This window comes from Macrosteles quadrilineatus, unplaced genomic scaffold, assembly GCF_028750875.1.
Source record: "Macrosteles quadrilineatus isolate MER2022 unplaced genomic scaffold, UCM_ALF_1.0 Scaffold_8__2_contigs__length_117827958, whole genome shotgun sequence".
NCBI lineage: Eukaryota > Metazoa > Arthropoda > Insecta > Hemiptera > Cicadellidae > Macrosteles > Macrosteles quadrilineatus.
The window spans coordinates 67,191,434-67,215,816 of record NW_026542601.1 but is presented as its reverse complement, the minus strand read 5'-3'; the positions used below and the strand labels follow the sequence as shown (position 1 = coordinate 67,215,816).

At 31.2% G+C, this 24,383-nt stretch overlaps 1 protein-coding gene across 1 annotated transcript in view; it reads right to left on the bottom strand.

Moving 5' to 3' along the window:
* Window positions 1-24,383, bottom strand: part of LOC128999692 (cardioacceleratory peptide receptor-like) — a 132,425-nt gene that overhangs the window by 17,546 nt on the left and 90,496 nt on the right. The window contains exons 3-4 of the mRNA XM_054426319.1: window positions 23,436-23,539; window positions 2,380-2,473 (exon numbers count right to left, since the gene is read on the bottom strand). Coding sequence (XP_054282294.1) covers window positions 2,380-2,473; window positions 23,436-23,539 — 198 coding nt within the window. The remainder of the gene's footprint in view (window positions 1-2,379; window positions 2,474-23,435; window positions 23,540-24,383) is intronic.

Here is a 24,383-nt window from a genome sequence, read left to right as displayed (position 1 = left end):
AACGGGTTTCTTATTGATGAAGAACATAACTATTTTAGGTTTTATAGCATATGGTAGATTTTTATACGTTAGACGAGTATGAGAAAAGTATCAATAATTTTAATTACTAAAACGTGTTGCGTTACTAAACATTTCTTCAAGTTATTTCATGCCAGAGTTCACAATGAATTTTAACTTTCTGAGAAGTATGAAATTGCGTAAGACTGGAATACATTTACGCAGAAAGTTTTAAACAAAGAGTTGAAATGTAAGTTGTTTGGCGAAGTGAAAGTGAAGAAATTTCTCGTTCAAATGTACTTCTTACAACGGTCAATGATTTTAATTTTGAATTGTATAGAACAAGTAGGACTAAATTATGTTACTTACTTGAATCCCTAAAAAAATTATCAACTTACCATACGATTTTTGTGAGTGTTTTTGTGTCTTAAAAAGAGCTTTTTGTTAAGTTTATTAAGTAATATAATGAATGCATAGATTTTTTTAAATATCTGCATTAGGTACTTTGTCGCTGAAGTGCCTCGAATCAGGTACTTGTATGTACAACATAGAAATCCGGAAACTAAACAACATTTTGAACATGAAATATAAATGGTGCCAACAGTTTTTTTTTTATCAAACCTAAGCTAACCTTCTTAAATCAATGTCCAATAAAGGTTATACGCATTTAAATTAAAACAAGGCAATCTGTAATCACTTAAACATACAACAATAAAGCTTATAAATTCAGTTAGAGAAGTTACATCCAAAAGCCTACCTAATTGTAGGGAATGACGGGTGCCTACAATACTTAGGTGTAAAATGTATTTAGAGTTTGTTGACTTCAAGATAAAGGGATAGATGTGTAAGAATAATCTTAACAAATCAAACTATTGGAAATACATATATGAATGACTATAACAAATTATTCCGTTGTCTACTTGGTTGTTAGTCTAGTCTCTCAAACTCCCAGAATATAATAAACTCACTAGGGATATTTAAGGGGCGTTGCTCTATTATGCCGCTTTGTGCAGAACTGTGTGATTTAAACGACTGTGCTAATTGTGTATTATTTGAAGAAGCATGTTCCGACGTAGCACTTAAGCTCTAACACATTATGAAACCTAGTTTGTAGAAGCAGTAACAGTAACAGAGATAGCAACATGTGAACGGAGGCTCACGTCACATCAAACGCACCTGTCCACGATAACCGACCTCATATCTGTGCTTTCTCTCCTGTAGAATCGTTCTTTAGGTCAGGTAACAGGAAACTTAACTCCTAAAATGGTTATGAAATTAGTTGTTGGTCTAATTAAGTCTTTGTTATCATTGCCAACTTCATATATATTGTCGTTTGTATGGCACTATGTGTGTTTTGGAATCAATTATTTTGAAATGAGAAAAGAGACGAATATTGCGTTGAACGACCAGTATTCCAGCTTCGATTAGTGTTATTTTTAGTTTTGTTTGCCAGTGGTATTTTGTAAGAGGGGACACTAACGCTTTAAGGAAACTCGGCAAATGTTTATGAATAAACTGGGTCGAATCCCTCACCCACGAAACTAAGAGGAAGGTTAACACTAGGCTAGCAAAGTAACACACACAACTAATATAATAGGATACACAATGTTACTACCACTGCATGGAAATGATCTGATCGCCATACCTGTAAACAGTACGCAAAATAGCTCATTGCCGCTCTAGGGCGGGAATGGATAATTGTCTCTCGATAATCAGCTGATTTCAATGTTGGCGTTTCTACACCAACCACAGCCGAGAATCAGGTACGTTAGTTAACAACCGGTAAGCAAATAAAATGACAATACAAAAAACAATCATAACCTAACTGCCATTTTATATACATAAAAAAGGTAATATGTGTGTTATTATAAGTTAATTATAATGGTTTGAAAACTCTTGTGTGTATTCCGAGCACAAACAGTCATTAGACTCTTAATACACAAAATATCTATTATCCTTTCTAACAAACTCTTCAGTAAGAAATACATACAATAATTTTCAAAACATTTTGAAGTATTGTAAAAAAACATCTCTTGAATTTTTATAACCTACATACAAATTTAGAAGTTTAGTGTACTTTATTGTAAATTATCTACAAGAGCTAAGATTTGTTTAAGATTCCTAATTTTCCTTTACGTAATATGCTATCAAATTAAAATGTTAAACAAATTTATATCTACTTATATTTATATTTAATCAAACCTGGTGTTTACGTCAATTTACTGTACTACTCAATGGAACATAAGTAAATAATTTCAATGAGAAGTAGTATTAAGTATGATTACACAAGGTTTCGAATAATGAAACAACTTTAGATAGAGAGAACTGACAATTTCAAAAGTTATAAAAGTTTTTTACTATTTATGACTGTACTATACTCACAGCTGCCGGAGAAGTTCATAGGATACATGATGGCGTAGTACCTGTCTATGCTGAGGGCCACCAGAACATATGTTGAGGAATACGTCACCACCGCCTGTCAACATACAAAACATATGTTTAAGCAGCATATCAGCTGTTCGCTATAATAACTTCATTGTTAGGATATAAAGGAACGGGTACAGGTTAAAATTTCCAATTACTTAACTCTTACAGTAGATCAGCATATTTATTGTTGCAATTTATTAGTTTGTTAATTGTTACAATTTATGCATTTTTATTAATCGATATTATCATATGGTTGTTTCATTGTTAAATTATTATTGTTATTTAATTTTTTAGAGTAGGTCTATTATATCGTTTTTGTATTGTTTGAAATGGTTTGGATTTTCGCTGTTTTATTCTTGTTTTTCTTTTCTATATTTTATTTATTTTTTTATTCAACAGCTTATAACCTATAGTTTATTCTTATAGCTTTTTCAGCCATCTTTCACTCAAACTTAGAGAATAACACCAACAAGTAAGGTTGTGTTATAAACAAAAATATTATGTTCGTTTTCTTGTTTCTCGTTTTCTTACATCAGCACACTCTATTGTCGGGTGTCACATCACATCAAATCTAGCTTCAAATAAAAACAGTATGGGGGTGATATTATAGTGAGGGTTGATATAAAAACATTCAGGGAAAATATTCTTTAAAGTAAGTATATTTTGATCTCAGCCAAAGTAAAGATTTTTTACTTTTGATATACTAAACGTTCATTGAAAGATACCCCCACAGGCACATGCGGTAGTTGGCGTTGGTATATCCTAAATTTACATAAGATTTTATTTATTTATTTCCGACGAACAAGTGATACCAACGTTTTGGTTGTTGCAATACAATATTTTGTTACTTGTGACACCTATTATTTTTTAATGCGATTGTTTATTCCACCTATAGTAATAATGCCAGCTAAACCAGAAATAATCCTTTACACAAACGTACACTAAAACTAATGGAGAAATAATAAATTATACACAAGTTTAGTGACTTTAGAGTAGCAGAAGAATACAAAGCGATGATACATTCAACATCAAAGACTAAAGATTTAGTATGAAGATCACTGGAGTGTAACTGCGTGTTCTGCGTTTCGGTGGCCGAACACGACTACTGTACGCGTAAATTTTGGTTGACAGATCTACTGAATAAAGATCAAACAGATTCATTTAAGTTGAATACATTTAAATATAGTAATTTAAACTAGTATTTTTTAAAAATAAAAATAATTTTGGACTAACACGCATAACAGTTGGGCACGAAACGAAATCAATGAATATGAATAGTAAAATATATTGTATAATAGTATTTTAAATAACAACCAGATTTATTGATTCGAGCTGAAATAGGAAATCTTTATAAACACCAAAAAGACCTTCTGCTGATCTTAATATTTTACACATCCCATTAAATAAGCTTAAAAATGGTGATTATTTTTATGTAACACCTGGCCATAGTTTAAACTGTGTTCATGTCAGTAACCAAATTAAAATTTATTTAGGTTCACAATTGTAGCACTGAAAACAGACGAAGTTTTACGTTAAGCGAACCGCAATTACTTTACACACATACGTAAATGACTAAAAGTAATTGTAAAAGTGGTGATGTAATTAATTACAGTAATTCCATGGAACCTCTGAAACCCGTTTCCGTGCGGTCTTCTATAGATTGATTATTTTGTTGTATTAATAAACCCTTCAACATTTCACTATATTTTTTTTATTCCAATCAAAAGATTTCATTTTTATTGTTCTTTTTTGACTCTTTGAATTTTCACACTCATCATTTCCATACATTTCAAAACTTGTCTCGACCACTGTTCAATTACTTAGTTTGAAAATCGATGAGTTTCATTTTATCTTACAAACCAATAAGGCATTTTTCACCAAACAATGGAAACCAAAGAACAACATTTTTCTCTGTTCCATTGTTTTGGTGCTGCCAGATATTTTCAACAATAACATCAATGTGTTTCAGACCATAAATCAAGTCGCCGCAGACAAGAGAAAAAAGTGAACAAAGAAACAAGACTCCCTTGTGAGGGAACGTTGACAAATATTTCGTTTGATTTTCCGTATCAAGAACCGCCGGTGGTGTGTGCTTCGTCATATATTTGAAAGCCTAATGAAAGCCTAATCAATATGTCATGGAAATTTATATCAGTATTCTGCGTAAAAGAGCTGCAATCTTGACTTTAGCCATGCAGATGTCAATTGCGTCGATACTTAATCCAGCCATATTAACAAACAGTTTAATGTTTATCATAATAGATTAATTGGCTAGTCACGATTATGTTAGTGTTATAGTCGGTTAGAGCACGAGACGCCATCTTAGGTGTCCAATTTAAAATCCTAAGAAAGTAAGAACACGAATAAACATGTGATTTCACTAAACTCCATACAATTGAAAAAATGTCCATCAACCTAATAAACTGGAAAATGTTATCTAAGGCATTGTATACTAAAAAATAAGATGGCCTTGTTGTTTGAGACCCAGCACACAATAAAATCAATTGTTGGTTTATTTATTTAGGCTAGCCTATATTATTTATTAAAAAAAGTTATGTCTTACTAAGAAGTGTAACAGTTAATTTAATTTTTATAATTTTAATGTGCCTCTCAGTCCTTAGATAAAAATGTGTAATCGTATACAAAATAAACTCTTACATACAGAGACATGAATGTGAAACATAAAGTAAAAAGTAAAAGTGTACAATGGCTAAAAATCAATTAAAAATATATTAACTTTGTCATCTTTTTTTATAAAATGTAAAAATAAATTATTAGAATAAAGATATGTCATTAGAACCTTTTATGATAATTTAAGGTTAGAAACATAGCTTAGTTACTCCGATGGGGTTTGTTTACATTAAATTTATTACGCATTAAGTGGTTTTCTTTGTCACACAGAACATTATCTAAAAGCACCATAAACGATGTTGTTTGTACATTATTTTTCTCCTTTAAACCGCATTACAGTCTTTGTAGGGAAGCTACAATCTACTAAACAAACTTTGTTTATCGTCTGGACAACAAAGAGTGATATAAACATTTACTTTTTTGGGGGGGTTTAAGACTATAAATAATTGATTTGACTCGACTCCTGTGCATAAGTGTGTATTTTAAGACAGTGAAAGTGTTGAATGAATTAAATGGCCAATCATATCACTGAGACTGGGCTGTTTTTTTTCACGATAATTTATTTATACCCCCGTCGCTACAAATCTGCAAGCGAATTTCCAATTGCCTAGTTGAATTTTCACTAGAATATTTCCTAAAAATTGTCAGATTTATTCCTTTTTTAAGTAACAAAGTTTTATGAGTACTCATATTTGCTGCCAAACGGAGGGTACTACGCCTAAAGAACTACTTTTCAAATGTTAATATCTCAGGATAAAGATAAACAAAACTTGCAAAATTGATCAAAATATCTCTACTTTAAACAAGCAAACTGCAAAAGTATATTTCTTCTCCGTAAAAATAACATAAAAATTTTAATATTTACAGTTTTTTGAAAATTTTCTGTTTCCATTAAAAGTACTGTAACGCTTGAATATACTAATTAGTTGTTTTTTAAGCTCTACAAAATAGTTTGGTTGGAAATAGAAAATTATTTTTTGAGGTCAAAATGGGTAATACAACTATTTCTTCCCATAAAACTCTGCTGTCAGAGTTTGATCAAACTGGTTCAATAAATGTAGGTTTAACGTATGCACTTTTTTCATAAAATTCGGATGAATTTTACTCGAGTTATCGTGCAAACCACACAAATATGAATTAACTGATATCATCAAAACGAAACAGAAAAATGGACCTTACCATGAGATCTACGCTAGCTCATTCCCTATTTGGGAAATACGCTAAAAGATACATAGACATAGTTGGTCTAATTGCTAGTCAACAAGGATTCATTTGCAGTCATCAATGTTTTGAGCTGTATGACAACTCCGAGTTGCCCCTGTGGTTCGGATCCCAATTCAGTCGACATATCTAGAAAATATAAATGAGATATATATCTCTGGCCTGGAGAATCATCTCTGAACTCCCCACATTCTGAACCAAACGAAATGTATTAAATCCCAATGATCTACTATAGTTAAGTCTCTTATTGTCTGGATATTATAAAACATGATAGCCAAATAGTTTCTCTATGGAGCAGCTTTTTAACTACCCCGTAAACACTTTAATTTCTAAGCTTTAATTATTATAGGAATAAAGTTGATTTGGGTACAAAACAACTATTTATAAAGTAAATTGAAAAATCAATATGATCGTAATACTGTAGTATTTAGAAACAAATATAGACTCAAACGTGTTTTGCTGTTATATAAAATAAATGTTTTCTGTAAAGCCTTTCATATACAAACCGTAAGGAATGTTCCAAATCTTGGTGGATCCCATTCCCATTGAAAGTCGCGATATTTTTTCCTCACCAGACAGCCCTAGACGTATAATGTAACAGTTCAGCCAACGAAATAAATCAAAAGACTTCGAGTCTATATCACTGCCACATCCTTCCCCTGCATCTTACACTATTACACCAAAGTATTCTAGATGCATTTTAAATATAGTCCTAAAGTTTTTGTTCAAGTTTTCCGTTTGTATAAACATAAAATAAAATAATTATAATATAAAAATAAAGATCAAATTAGTATTTGTAAACTGTTATTTCGAATTGATAGAAAACTATTAGAATAACATGAGAAATGGGGAAGTTTTTAAACGCTGAAAATAAGATTTAAATATTATATTTAGAGCGTGAAGGTTCAATACTTAAAGTCAAATTGAAATTTAGCAAAAACTAGGTTGATTTACAAATATTTAAACAACTGGAGGACGAAATTACCAAGATTTTTTTGGACAGCCTCTTTGTTACATTTGTAGAAATTAAAGAGTGTAAACTAATCGTAGACTTTCAGTAAATATATCACCACTAGTATTTCTCGGCAATATTATCAGTTTTTTGTTATTGAATAAGTGTACAAAATATAAAATAGGAACAATAATTTGATTTGTAGATTTAGATGTAGTTCTACAGCCATGTTGTTCAAAAATCTAATACGTATTACGACTATGCTGTCTAAATTAGCACAGTATAACATGGTACTACTTTTAAAATTTTTACAATTTATTACTCGAATGAAAAATTACTGTTGCAAAAAATAGCTCAACAGAGCGTGGGAACTTTGGAAAGCAAATAAGGGAAGTATTTCAGGACGGACTTTATTATAACATAAATATATACACAGAAGAAAATATTTCGTTTAGTACCAATTAAAGGAAATAAAAATAATTAAAAATATACTTAAATTGTAATATTTTTATTAATAAGAAAATTTTAAATTGTAAGTGTCATCCATTCTGCATTGTACCTCCTATTTAGTAGGTGGGAAATTTAAGTCACGGAGAAATTATAATACACCAATTTTACAAGTCTAGAAAATATTTCTTGTTTCAGCAGTGGTAATCAGTAGGTATTATAAGCCAGTTAAATCTCCATCAATACGATGGCGATGAGCCAGCTTTACCATTGTCTAGTCCTTTGAGAAATTAACCCAATTCTTAAGACACGTGCTCATTTGCCAGCTCGTCATGCGTTGTTGACTCTGCTTTATTTAACCTCCACATATATTTCGTCAGTCGTCAGGTCTATTTACTTTTGGCTAAGATGGTAAACCAATTGGCAAACGTCAATGGATAAAAGAGGGTTCGGTTTTTATGACCCGGTTTACAAAGTCAATGTTTGTACTATGGAGTGGTGTGTTGTACTGCAGTCTTTGAGCAGACGTTTTGGGTATGAGATGGATAAATACTATTCTGTCTGAACATTGGTCGGTTTTAGGTTGATTTTAAAACACCTCTAATTTCTCGACTGTTTCATTTGACTTTGGAAAATCCAAGTAGACTTTAGAGTGTAATTTAAAACCTTTTTAGGTGTGGTTCGTTAGACTGATTGGACTGACGGGTTTCTCTTATTCTCTAGTTGATTTACAGTTTGTTTTAGCCTTTGTTTTAGTAATTAATCAAAACAATGTTGGCCCATACAGACGGATAAAGGCATGATAGGCCTTCTGCAAATAAGATAAAATATACCCTATAACATTACAGCTATATCTTGCTGTTGCACTTTTAGAAGAATCAATGCACGGATCACACGTAAAGTGAGAATAAAGTCGTACGCGCAGCTACGACAACGATTTTTAGTCGTTGGCAGTGAAGTTGTCATTTACTCACACGTATCCGTAGCGAGTGTGTGTGTTTATATGTGTGTGTAATTATACAGATTGTAGCAAGCTACTTACTGGTCCAGAGTGATGTACAAACCAGGCATTGCTTAACGAGATGGAAAATACGCTGTTAGAGTTTGGCCGTCGTCCACTGTAGTAACGGCTCCCAGTATGACGTCTGGCAACGCATCGCAACGTCATAATGAAAAATAAAATATTTATTTTGATAGACAAAACATCGGGCAATCAGTGAAAATAGAGAAGGTTGCACAATTCATGTTTTTGGTCGAGTTTTCGACCACGGGGTGAGCTCTGGTAATTTAAATAAGGCGTTTTTATTGTTGGCTGTAAAATTGCGAACAGATCACACAGGTTGTGAAGTAAAGTACCATTCATAAATTGTACTAAAAGTGATTTTCCGGCACTTACACCAATTATTCTCAAAATTGGGTATATTATTCTCTACTGTAGTTATTCCATCAACTAGTTATATAACTAGCTACTATACAGTATACAAGTTATATGTAGTTTATTAGAGGCACTTCGTACTTCCTAACTGTCCCAAGAGGGTCGTACGTTTTATTTAGTAGTTTTATTTGTATCTTGCTAGACTAATTCTAATACAGCATGTTTAGTTGGCGACTTGGGCATATTAATAAAAAATTTCAAAAATTCTGTTAAGACGCCAAAATGTGTTTTCCTTTGTAACGATAGCTATTTCTGTTATCTAATCCCAAGTACATTTCTGATTTGAGGATGCAAATAACACATTCAGGCGTGGGTGGCAGATTTAGGGTCTTGTTATTTGAGATCTGCTTCTTATCATATACGCCCTCTCACAATACGAGAATTGGGAAATTGCCTTCTTAAAGTATAACAACAACTTAGGATTAATTTTAAAAAGTTAGTAAATATAGACCTTGCAAGAAAAGAAGTATTACGTCAATTGAATAAATATAATCTATCTTTATATGAATTCCTCAATGTAGTAAGTATGTAGTAAGTAGTAAGTTAGATGTTGGAAAAAAACATAATATGGTTAAGCGTAAATATTAAGAATCCAAATTAACTATAACGATTCCGATGTCAACTGATTCCAAGAAGCATTCCCAATACTGTATATGAAAAACATCCAAAATTCCTAGGTACACGTTTGAGGGCAGTTAGCCTCAAGAAAATGTTTATCTAAGTATCAAAATAATACAGTTTAAAAAAACATTGATTTTGTAAAAATTTAAATTGTATCGTTGAATTTCATGGCCAAAACCATCATTTTATTATAAATTAATAAATTAATGAAAATCCTTCTTTATTGAGGTGATCTTAGGACCTCATGGTAATTTCTTGCAGTTGGCCTCTATTATGATGTTATCTGTTTATGTTGACTGCTCATTTATAAGTATATACAATTATAAAAATGTACAAAATAAAGTCTATGACTACGTTAGTTATATATATTCAAGTAGATTTTGTATGGAGTTACACCCTGTTATACTGTGTAATTTAATACATCTGTTTTAATACCCTTCTTTAGCCTTTTGATTTAAATATAAATAACTTTTGATTCCTTAAAATTATTTAAAGCTTAGTTCTGTTTCCTTTACAAATTACTCCTACCTCCTACACAAATTAACTTAAATATGATAAATTATTTTGAATATATAATTTGTATTATTAGTTCTTTGATTCATATTTTACTATAAAGGACCGTGTAACATAATTTGGCTAAACAAATTGACTTAACTTATCACGAATGATAATAAACCGTTCTAAGGAATTGAATAATTGCACTGAAGTACTCAGCAATGAAACTGAGAAATGCTTGTCACATTTCTCTGAACAAAATGAGCTTTATGAGAAACCGGAACATCTCCGCGAGCCTTGTTTAAGTGTTTTATAGTTCTACATTTAAAACGTGACAACATACTTTACTTTAAATATAAGTTATTTTATGCCATTTTCCATGTAACTGCTCATTTTATTTGAGATAATCTTTCCAAACGTCGTAATTCGATGAACATGAAAATATTTTGTTGAAACTTGTCCTAATATGAGACATTCACATTTCAGTAGCAAGCTAGAGGCCGATTTAGTTAAAACGTTACTAAAATGAGAGATTTGTATTTTTTAAACTCTATGGGTTTTACGAAATAGAGTGCTTCATATGTTAGGATTTTTTTTCATAAGCATATTATCAGGAAGAGGAAAACATATATTTTAAAAAGTAGATTATACAGAGTAAGGTACAGAAATGATTTACTGAGCACAAAAATACTGCCATTCACTGTTATCTTCACTTCTAGTCGTCAGTATAAAGATTTATGCCCTTGGGTAACTTCAAAACAGTTATTTACCAAATATATGTAAATGTAAATGGAACCTGTTGATAACAATTTGTACACAATGCTTGATTTTGACCCTGTGGATGGAGATAGATTTTGTTTATTTACTTATTTATTTCATGTTCTATTTATTTAGTTTTAGGATTTGAGATTTACACATCACTCAAACTCCTAATTAACGTTGTTTACAATACCAGGAACAATTGTTTTAAATGGGCACTCCAAAGTCTTAAATAGAATAAATTCAAATTAAGTTTTATCTATTGATTTCGAGTCATCACATACATTTCTTTCCAAGACACCACTATTTAAAAACAAAAGCATAATCATGTAAGTAATAAACACACTATCACAACACAGTACTTCTTTATACATTTCGCTCACTATTGAGCATAGGTATACAATATCTACTGCACATAGATAATAATTTGTTAAATACTCCTGAAAAACAAAACATAATTTTTCAATGAAAAATTGCAAGATTATTTTTACAGGTGTTCTTTGATTGAAAACCTTATTTTCTTGAATACAACACGTCTAATTTCTCAGTTTACCTATATTTGATAACCAATAAAGCCCAAAGTGTTCCAAAAAACAATATTGCCAACAAAACAATTAACACCAGTCAAGCAGTCCGATTGCAGCTCGTATCGACCAATATTTGGCAGTTTGCCGCAAACAATTATGGTGCAGTCTGCGAAAACAAGCGACGAGTTAACTAGCTAACTAGATTACGACCTTCTCACTGATTTAATAACTGCTCTTTAAAAGAGATTTTTACTTTTGAATGTTCTAGAAGACGTTTTTTAATGGTCTATACGCAAATTCACACAGCAACACCTAGGTTTTATTATAGAGACTACTGTGTCATCAGCCAAAAAAATTTTTATTGTATCAAAAAGAGCAAAGTTTCTTCTGATTGCATACTAATTCCACTCTAAAACTCCTATAGTTAATCCTCTCATCACTGTTTAAAGAGGAATGTTACATAACAAATTATAAATATGTTTTATTGATTCAATGATCACTTGAGAGCAAACCTTACTCTATATGGTTTGAAAGAAGAAATTATCTGTATGAACACAAATCGATTGTTTCGGTAATATTTCAGATACACACCATTAGTTGTTTCACTTCATTCCACTAAAGAAACAATAATATAAAACTTATAGCATACGGAGTTTTACATGAAATTTTGTTTCTAATTTCACTTAGAATATGAATTATTAACTGAACATGAATATGAGAATATGAATATGTGAACTTATTAATATATGAATTTCAAACTTTTAAATTTAAAAGGGACCTGCATAGAGCTTAATAAAAAAAGTTGATCAATTTATTAAAACATTAACAAATAATTGGTCTAAAAATAAGATAAATGTAATTGCTCTTTTTCATATTTTGTTTAAGTATTCAAAACATGTGATATATGAACTAATTTAGTTATTTTAAAAGTAGGTTTCAATCTCACAAACAATATATACGACCCACATAATAGTAAACAATTTTGCTGTAAACCTATAGCACTAAACCAAAGTACTCATTAAACTTAATGGTTTTAAAATAGGGAATTGATTTGATATTTGTAAGGAAATATTTAAATAAAAACCGAATCAGGCAAATGGAATTTGCAAGTTTGCTGCGATAAGGGCATTTAATTTCTACTCGCTATTTAATGTGTGATATTACAAATCAAAAGTTAGAAAAATGTGAACGTGAAAATGTGAATGTGTGAATGTGTGTGTGTGTGTGTGTTTATACTCTTTTAATAACGATAAGTTTTGATAGAAGTACAGGACAAATAAATCATAAATAATTGGATGAACGTGCATTTTTTCGGGAACATATTGGTGTTCCTTTAAATATATTGTGTTTCTTTTTCATATCAATTGTGTTTCTTTAAAAAAAATCCCCTAAAGCATAAAATGAAGTTTCAACTTTTTAGCTTCCTAAAACGGACCTGTCTATAACTTAGTTTTAAATTCACAGTCAATAAAGTTGAAACGATTTCCCTGTACCATATTTTGTTTGAATATTCAATAAAGATATGTAATATACGAAATAGACTAATTTGGAAATTTTGAAAGTAGGTTTTACCCTCACCAAAATAAATCTACCAAATAATAGTCAAGTATTTTTGTTCAGCTGAACCTTACGCCTCATAATATGAGAGACGAAGACGCGGAAAAATTGCTTTATTTATTCCAGACATGCAAAAAACTGTTTATAAGAAAACAGACGTAGTTGCTTGTTGGTAGTTATTGTAAATGATGAAAGGAAATTGACAAACCACATGCGACCTGAACTCCATTCGAGCGGTTGTCGGGGACTTCATTACCCATACATTAAGGAAAACTGTTGTTTCACAGTATATTTTATGTCTTACATATAAAATTTTTGACTGACATGTTTCATGTTGTTAGTCTCTAAAGTAAAATGGAATAGCTGCTTACACAAGCAGTTATAGTAAGCAACCTTACAACGCAGTGATAATATGTTAACATCAAATTTGGAAAAACATTCTCTGATGAGAAATACTAACAATTGAATCAATTTATAGTTGTTGGAAATGGTGTAGGACATTGTTACTTTATAGTAAGTAAGCTTTAAAATAATCTAAGAGAGATCCATAGCAGTGGATGTGATTGAGTTGACATATTATTAGATTTATACATATTAGATATAAAATAAATCTTGTAGTACTAGTAAATAGTAAAAAAAACATTGAAACATCATAATAGGACTCAAAAATCAGGTAAACAACTTAATGTTGTTAAAAATCCATAAAGTGATTTCCTTCGTTATGTGCATTATAGTATAAATTATTTACGGACAAGTTTTACTCAACTCCTTTTTACTTTTTAAGTTAACTTGAAAAGTGTTTTTTTCATATGTACACAACTAAAATAAACAGTTAATCAAAAGTGAGTAAAATCACTCTTGAACGCAACAGTATTAAAGTAGTTTAACTATGCTTTACCAAACTATAGAGTATAATTTTTACACATTTACAAATTTAACCACACAGTTACAGTCTAGTTAGTTACAACTTTCTTGGATTCGGGTCGATCACCCACTAGTAGGAAACAATAGGCTTCGTTGGACTCCCGCCATTTCACTCAATAGCCTCACTGATCGTAAACCTCCTGGCCGCTGGCTGCGAAAAGCGAGGGAAAAATGCAAGACTACTCGATAGTTTAAATCAGAATATTTAGGAAGAGATTTGTATCGAGTAAAACTTTACTCTAAAAATTGCATTTTTAAGTTAGGTTTTAGAGGTTTAGTCACATCAGTTAATTGGGAACATATTGGGTGACATAATATACATTTGAAATCCAATTATCGCCTTTGAAAGTCATATGATTAAACACTTAATTAAAATTTGTTTGTAATACAAAATAATGCAATTTTAACCGGAATTATAGCTTGCAGCTTGTAAGAGTCCTATGCCTTATCCCACATTTGATTTTGAAAGTTTGGTCACTTTAGCAATCCAAATAGTACACCAATGTTTTCACACCATTATTTTAAATATCATTATTTAGAAAATCATTCATAGACCTAAACATATAAATCACACTACTATGAATCACTGACGAAAAGGCAAATTTTAAATTCTAATCTAAAATAATTTAACATAATCATTTCATACATACAGCCATCAAATCAGATAACAATATCCTTAGCATTAATAAAGTATTTACATATGAACGAGAAACTGATCTGAATTATATTCAAGTCGGATCTTAACCGTCTAACTAAATGACCCAACCCTTCCACAAGAGGACCACGTGTTCGCCGCGGCACAGAAGACAATATTTACAACCCTATAAATAGCAGATAATGAACATAATGAAGATGGATCAACCCAACAAGAGCAGTACTTTATATGAAAGATGATGTCGCATGTTTAGCAAGGCAGAAATCCGCGAGTGGATGTCAAATGGGACAACAAAACAAGAACATTGAACAATAGTATGGTTAGATGGAGTAAACAATTAAAATTCCAAGATCTTAATTTTCACAAAGTGAGCTATATTATTAGAATCGTAAACATATGGTTATGTTAATTATTTTGTTCAGAAATACCGTTTTCATACAATGGTATTTTTTATTTTTTTAATTTAAGGGAAAACGTAGATTTGTATTTAGTAACATTTTGATAAGTGTTATAAAACTATAACCTATATACGAAAGCATATATCATTATTTTCCAGATAAAAGATACATGCATTAAATAAAAAAGAAACATACAGTGCTTAAAAATATCAAACTGCACCTCTCAAGACAAAGAACATTGAATCACTTAAGGTATATTTACTGATTAATTATTAAATCATTGGCATATTTATAACGAAAACTATTTTCTGTAGGCGTTCTTTTGGCTTTGTACCATTATTTTCATAGCTTCATCAATATTTCCATTCGCTTTCATTTGCATTAAGCTACAACAATATTATACTGTAAAATAATAAAAAAAAACCTACTGTATAACGTTTTCAAGATACGTAAAATGTTAAGATCGATTTTGCGATTGGGTTATTTATCACTCAAACTTTATGAAAAACGTCACGTGAGACTTGTAAAAGAACCTTGAAAATAGGGCTACCATATAAAATTAGCATCAAAGAAGAAAATGAAAAAAAAATAAAGAAGAAAGATATTAAACTTGTAATGTAGAGAAAATAATTCAACAAAGACTGTTACATGTACGTTATATGTTAAAAGAGATTAAAACCAAAAATTGTAAATTACACAATTAGAACTACAATTTGCAAGCCAGTGTGTTTTATGTGTGCAAATTAAAAGTGTAACATGCAGCATTGGTTACAGTTATGCTAAGTAAACCAGTAACTAACAGTAGTGGGGGACCATCTGGCTCGACATGGCCGCATGGTTATAACAGTTTGTATAGATGATGGAATACAATCGAAACTAATATGAATACATAGTAGAAATAATTCAATTAATTGCCTTAGATAACATCTTGGTCTGAATAAAAATAGGTTTGCTAACAATATCAATTTTATTTTCAGAGTGAGATTAGCCTCTTCTATTAATGAATAGCCAAAAAACGTGAATTATTTATAATATTGATTTAAAAAATTTCAATTCTTCCTAATTTGAATGAATCAACCTATGTTAGTTAAAACTGGGTTTTTAAACTTATATTTTAGACCTAACTACTTATAATGACAACATGTTTTAAAGTGTCGAACGATGTACTTGTTAGAATGTTGGACCTAAGCTATATGGCTATAATGTACTTAAATGTATATTATTAACTGGTTAACTCATAGAAAATCAGGTTTAACGCTCATAGCACTACCCCAATTAACCAAATTTGACACCCCTAATGCTACTCAATTCAGAAATCCAAGCAAATTGAGGCAAGTAACAGAACAATAACGATGATACAAGCCATTCACCCTGCCTTTGTCCAATATCTCGTGTTTTGCGAGGGCGGAGCTGATAAGAAACAGAGCTTAAATAACAAGGTCTTAAATCTGCCACTTGCATCTGACTCTATCATTACTTCGCAACTGTGGCAGTGTAGCTAACCGGGCTGTACTCGGTGTCGGTGGATTGACTTAATTCTTATTTATCGTAATTAAATGTTAGTATTGTGAAACCGCTTAACACTTGGCTTATATAGTTTTAATCCTATTTAATTCACTTTCTGAGTTGATGCAGGTGTCTAATCGTTCCTCACCGAGGTGTCAATAATCGTGGCAAGTTTTCCTAAGTTGGCATTGATAAAGTCACAATATGTTTGATTATTTTATGATAGTTGTTGATTGAAACGAAAAATGGTATAAATAAGGAAAAACATTGTCTTATATACTATTTGAAACAATAATTCTCATTTGTACATTATTCAAACGAATCCTTGGTTTTTGTAATAACTTAAATTGCATGGTTTGGATTTTATAAATTTGCTAATTATAACAAATATAAAGCTTATTAAAAATATGATGTCCCTTATTGTCATTGGATGTATAAAGCGGGATTGATATAGAGATTGTACACTTTAGAAAAAAATATATTAGCCGGTGATTTTCTGAAGTGTTTTTTTAGTTGATAGTGAATTTCTGTATATTATAATTATTTTACCATATAGTTTAGATCAGAAATACCTTTATAAAGTTAAGTAACTACGACTACGAAAGTATTATGAAAGATGCGTTAAAATGTCAACTGATAGTATACAGGACTAAATTAAAATTACAATTTAGGGAAGTAATGCAGTGAAATTCATTCTTGTCTGATAGGCCTGTAATTTTTTAGTTTTAGATTAGGTGGAGCTACAGCATAAGGAGGGTTCGGAAACACCCGAACACATTATTAACACGTGGTTAAACCATTGGTGATTAATTGGGTTTGAACTTGGATCCGAAATATAGTAATGACACATTATACCAACTTGACCAGCCGAACTCCCGTTTCAGAATAGTATACCAAAATAGTATATTAACTTAGGCAAGTGAAAAATTCCAATCTCTTTATGCAATTAAAGTGAATAAAACCGAAGATTTGTAAGAATAATTTACAAATGGAAATCGTTGTTTCAAAAATTAGTTTAGTTTTTGTTTGTCGTGGTTATGATTTAATCAAAAAGGACCTGTAAACTGATTTGAACTGCAAACCTCGTAACAATAAGTTTCTAGCAGATACCTCAATCACACACATAACAACTGCAACACTGGCAATACAATGAGCCATAAACCGCGTGTGTGAGTGTGAGTGATATAGAGATGTAAAGACTTTAACGAGATGTTAAATGTGTGAAGCCTGTCTTGGCTGGGCTCCACGCGGACAAACTACACGCTCAACATTCCTCCTACTAGCGATGCTACACTCTAACAATGCTCGGGGTAAAAATAGCATAATGTTGGAAATGGTGGAAATACCTGGTTATGGTGCAGAGTTAGTTCCGTTAGGTTGCACAAGAACATTATGTCTAAGTAGTAATCTTCTGTGTTTGTTTTTAAACGTGAAATAAAAACAATTACAGCATGTGTTAGGGGCTCTGAATCCATACATAAATCCCAAAGTACCCATGAAATTTTGAGAAAACCACAAGTCACACCCCCATAAATCATATACTTGTTTATGTTTATTATTTGTATATAAATGTTCGTAATCATCTGTACTTATTTGTTTGTTATTCTTTCAATGTATTGCCTTATTTAAATGAGGTGTAATTATTTTTTCTAATTACTGTATTCTGTTTTGTTTATTACAGCTTAACTTAACCAATCAATAGTTTTATCAATACTTATGAAGTCAAATGGGGCGAAGCCGGTGGGTAACAGCTAGTTATGCATAATATTCATTTATTTATTTAATATTCATATATTTAACAGTGGCAGATAATTTGACCTCTAAAGAGTAAGGTTTGCTCGTAAACCATATAATAAAATATACAAGACAGTTTACTTAGAGCTGTTGTAAACACAATATGTATTTTCAGTAGTTACGACACAGAATAGAATATTTAAAAGAAACCTTTAAAATATATTTAGTGAAGTATTGTAATTATTGTAAATGTTTAGTGTTTAAGTAATTATAAAAAATATCATGTTTTTAAGACGAGAACAGTTAAAACTATTTGGTTGCTTGGCTCTAATCAACTCGGTTTTTAAACTGCATACTACATCATGTAAAACTGGCGTTTCTACTTAGGCCATTAGCTACAAAACTCCAAACCAGACCAACTGTTGATTTACGTAAACATCTGTGTAGGTTGGCACTACTGAATCTCATTAATGTTTGGTAAAATAGTTTAAAGAACTCATTAGGATTAAATACTGAACGTAATGTACGCCACGTTAGCACGTAGAGGGAGACTTTGTATTAAATACTGTAGTTTGTAAACGTGTTTAATCAATGCAAAATCGCGTCTTTAATTAACATGTTTTATACTTACTTTGAAATTCACATGAAATTGTAATATGCTTTTAATTAGATAATTCAATCAAAACAACCTTCTCAAATTATAATTTTTATACTTTGCGATAAACCTTGAAAGTTACGTCATATAACATAGGTAAAAGTTTTACTTCACAGATTACGTTGAAGAACAAACTAGATGAGTTTAGGTGTTAATATTCAAATATCGCAACATTGGCGAACGTGTGAGTTGATAAAATGTTCCTAATGATGTGCAACGTGAACTAAATGGCCGCCATCACTGTTAGCATACATTAGACATCACTCTGTCGATGTTGAACATCCTACATTACCTCATGCAGTCTACTAGTAAACGTACATGTATTTATTTACACTTCCCCACCTAATATAATGTTGGTATCTCATTAAATATTTTTGGAAATAAACTGCAGTATTTTTCTTCACGTACTTTGTTTGTTTTGATTTCGGAATAGATTTTGCTGTTTATTCCTCTGAAGAAGTAGGTAGTTATTGTTAAACGTTGATTTTTCATAGTAGTATTGTAATAAGATTTACCGTACAGTTTCCCAAACATTAAATAATTGTATTATAGCCTAATGATTTTTTTTTTCTAAACGGTAAATTTTATAGTTTTTGTTCAATAATGAAAAAGAATCAGGTAAAACTACTCCTCCCAAGTAAAAAACAAAAACCAATAAAATACGGAAAATACAAATATATATATAAATATAGGATTCATGTTGATGTTTTGGAAAACTATGAGATATCAAACCTAGACAGTAGATTTAAAAGTACACTATCATCATGTAGGCCCCTACCACTTTCCTCTCAACTCACAAAGTTATCTTTTATGACACAATATAGAAAACTACTTTTAAAACCCTTGATAAGACTGCATGCAGCTAAGATTACCTACTGTATGTGCAGTAAATACTAGCATATTAGCTGCAACTTCAGTCAGACCGCTTATTTTATGTCGTAAAACGGTGCCTTGGACAATGTTTAATTAAAATATTCTACACTTAGCTGCACGATCAGAAGTACTGTGGTAGGCAATGTTTAGTGAAAAATGTTGTGGACTAGAAAACGTGGGACGTTAAAAAATTGAAAAAATTTCTCGACTTTGATATAGACATTAATTTGGATCAGAGTTGAATTTCGGGGAATCTCAGTACACAGAAACTAGGGCGAGGGAGCTTGTCAAGTAGTATAGCGCGGGACTTCGGTCCCCGAAGCCCCTGGTTCAAATCCCTCCAATTACCAATGGATTTTATCCAAGTTATAATACCCTTTGGAACTTATCTGAAGTAATGTGGAAAGGAATTCCTGGCTAGATCCTAGAGGAATAAAAACAAGTATTATATCTACTTTTTTTAAATAAAAAATTTAAATTGGTGTACTCAACATTTTACTATTCGTATTTAATTCCAGAACTTACAATACACTCTTTACGCTAATGGTAAAGAATATATCGGATTGAAAAGGTAATTTTGAGTTTAGAGACGAGCTACTCCAATATCCAGTTCGTAAGAAATAAATATCGATGGATTAGTTAAATGGAGCCTGTTTTGTTAGTTTATATTGCACTCGCTATTCATTTATTTAAACATTCTAACGACAGAGCCATTTATTTAAACATCGACATTCTAGGAATCTAAAAAATAAGAAACGTTATTGTAATAATTTTATGTTCAATGGATTCTAAAGATACTTTCGATCATTATACTGACCGCAATATAAAAGAAAATCAGTATTCTTTTGTCTTTTGTCAAACATAATGTTAATTCACGCTTTCTAGACCATTGAAACACAAAATTCTAACCACTGACTAAACAAAAATTATAAACTAAACGAGCTCAGTTGTTTACGCTCTCGAGGAAAATAATGGAAAAGGTAATGAATCAAACGCGGTTCGTAATCTGTTTGTTATTTAACGAGTTTTGTCGCTTGTTTTCGCCTGTACCATAATTGTTTGCGGCAAAGTGCCAAACATCGTCCTCCATGTTAACAAGTTTCTTGATGGTCAATGTTTGTTTTATTTGTAGGGTAGTTGTTGCTCGAATTCGAGTGTGGTTAGGTAGATAGTTGATGTAATTTTCCCAACATTAAATTGTTTCAGAGACTCTCGTACACAATACACAAAAGAAAATTCTCATGTTGATGATACTACAAAATTTACTATTATTCAGCAGACTTTATTTATTGAATTATTATTTACTAAAGATCACTGATGATGAACTTAAGCAGGTGAATTAACTTTATATATACTTATACCAGGCGTTCGGTCACTATACAAACGTAAACTCTACAGTTATAGTAAATACATATGTAAAAATACCCTCAAGTCTCATTTAATTCTGATTCATCAGGATGTAAAGGAGGATCAACATAATAACAACAAAATAACAACAACAAAATCGTGAATGAAAAAAAACATAGCGATTTATGGATACCAGTTTGATTAAAAATTTATGAATCTAATTAATTTTACCTCAGAGTAATAAAACAAAATTTTTGTTTTTAAAACAAAACAATAATTTGTTTTAGTTTTGTAACAAACAAAAGTACTAAAAAAAACAAATTTTGTTTTATTACTCTGAGATTTCACTCATTATTAACCACCAGCCTATCTTTTTAACTCTTAAAACTGTATGAAAGCGATAGTGTGAAAGTTTCTACAATTAATTTTAAATGTTTTTGCAATTAAAATTACTATAAAAAATGAGCACCCTTATTTCGATCTTATGCAATTTTATTCCAATTGGTTGGTTTCAAGCTGAACTGGGGATGTTCAATCTTCTTATGAGGAAGTATACTATTGTCGAAACCTACAGTTAAACCGTAAGATAACAGAAGTTTATGTTTTTAATTGCCACAATAAAGTCATTGTAACACTATAGGCTACAAGCACGAACCCTAAGACTTATTGTTGACCGTTTAGTGAGGTGTTGGTGTTGATATGAATGTGACAACGTTATCGCTAACAGATAACAAGAATGCTATAAGGGTAACACTGAAGACCAATGAATTACAAACCCACACGCCATGCCTACTGATCGCAGTAGTCAAACACATTTATTAATAGTATTTTATTTGTGTCATTGCATTTTAACTAAATTTTAGCACTCGCGTTTAAGATATTATTTTTGTACAATCTAATAAAAGTTTGGTATTATTTAAAGAAAGGGTGAAAATAGATTAACAAGTTCACTAAGAATCTGCTGAAACTTATCGGGGATATGTTTCTTATTCTTTGACTTCCAATAGTTTCCTAATGTATTATAGAATATTATTTATGTTTTAAACGTTATCATTAAGTGTGTTGGGAGATGTGTTATATTGTATTCGCATGGATCTACTTACATTATAAACACCAGACTAAACATGTAAATAACAAGAACATAATATTTATGATATTCTATAGTCAATATTAACATTTAATTGCATATTGCATATTAAATTGAATTGCCTTTTCTAATTAAAATAGGTCACATGTTTGTTAGAGTATTAAACTTCAGTATTCAAAGTAAGTTAAAAAAAACTATGATCTCAATGACCCTATTTAAAGCATGTATATATTTATTGTAGATTATGATACTAAAATAAAATCTATGCCTCACTTATAAGAAAACGACAGTAACACTACTATGTCAAGTTTGATTCATGACGAGATGGAAAATGCCAAAAATTATGCTAAAAGAAATAAATATTTCAAAGTCACAAGATGTTTTCATGTGTTTTGAAAGATTTTATCACCCCCGCTAGAGTTATGGTGGCTGGAAACGCGCCAAAAAATATCTGAGACGAAAATTAACAATGATGACACTCGAGATGGCTCAGAGACAAAGTATTTTTCTTTGAATTATCACATTTAGTTACAATTAAGTTTATGTTTTATGTTCATTGTGAGTCGAGGTTATTTAGCAAGTTATTGCAAACATTTCCCATCGTGATGGGCAAAAAGGTGGTTACTGCTTAACAGAACTTAGATTTCTTGAAGACATATTCACAAAATGTTTTTTTTTTATTACTCACACCACCGAGAATTTACTATTATTCATACTCACAGGTTGTCTGAGTTTTAAGTTTATCCTTTAACATTGACGGTCTCTGAATGTATTACGTACGATTTTTAAAATTATAATTTGGTAATAAGAAAACATTCTTTTGTTAAAAATGGATTTTCTTATTTTGAATGGTACTTTGAGTAGTTTCTTTCATTGCGATAGTTAATGACGTCCATCAAATCTACGATTTCAAACACCAGATATTTATCTGGATTTCAAGCTTTTCAACGCGACTTAAAAAAATTCTTTAGGGTAAAAATTTTGATACTAAAAATGTTCACGCATTTTTGTCCACGCAATTAACCTTTGTAATTCCTTTCTCAAGGTCCGTACTACGGAATCAAGTCTTGGTTAGAAGTTTATTGTAGGTGATGCACAAATATTTTGAGGTTAAAATGTTGACTCGCTACAATATGTATAAGTGTAAGTAGAAATTTTAGTTTTAATCAGTTGGTACCTCTACTCACCTGCGAAAATCGTATCACTTTGCAGGCAATGTTGCCAGCGTTCCATGCCACCGTGCTCCGCCATACTATGTCCGTCAACACACTCAGCACTCCTACCAGCAGATCTGGCAACAGAACACGTGTTGTTTGTAAACTATTGTAATTATACGGTATCTAATTTTTTGGATTATAGACCAAATCAATAAAAATAAAGGAAAACATATACTATAGCATACAATTCTCCATAATAATCACGTTTAAAATTCGGAGAGCACCATATGCAACACATATCCTCGTACCAACATATCCACGTACCTAGGAATATATCAATGCGCATATTTATGTACTTACGAACATATCCAGATAAATTAGGGTTTGACCGCGTCACAGACATAAACTATGACAATCCTCGTTGCAGAAAGCTATAAGTCATCAAGCTAACTGTGGCGCAGTCGAACCCTGAAGATCAAGTTTTAGTGTTAGTGTTGGTGTCAGTGACCTTCGAAGCCTTAGTACCTAATTTTCTGTTAAATTTTGGTGTACCAATTAACATGTAAATGTATACATATTCACAAACATACCCCCCCCCCTTGTACCCGGACAGTATTTCAACGTAACGTTGTATGTACGACGTTATATTTATGGCCAAAACACCGATTTACATAAATCTTCCCACTCAAAAAACAATCATTCAACCAAACCACCTATCGGATAAGCATTATGTTGCTTTTTAGTCGACGTGATTGAAATAATTATAATTTTTTAAAATAGTAGAGCAATTTTAACATAGATATAACAGCAAGTTTGAGATTAACATGAAAGTTAGACTTAAGCACTGTAAACAAGTTAAGCTCCACCGGACGCTGATTGGATCTTCGTTTCAAACAGGATACGGCGTTAAGGGTGAAGATAATCAAAAGGAAAGGTCAAAGTGTTTTGAGTCTCAAACAAAGAGCAACTATTTTTTGT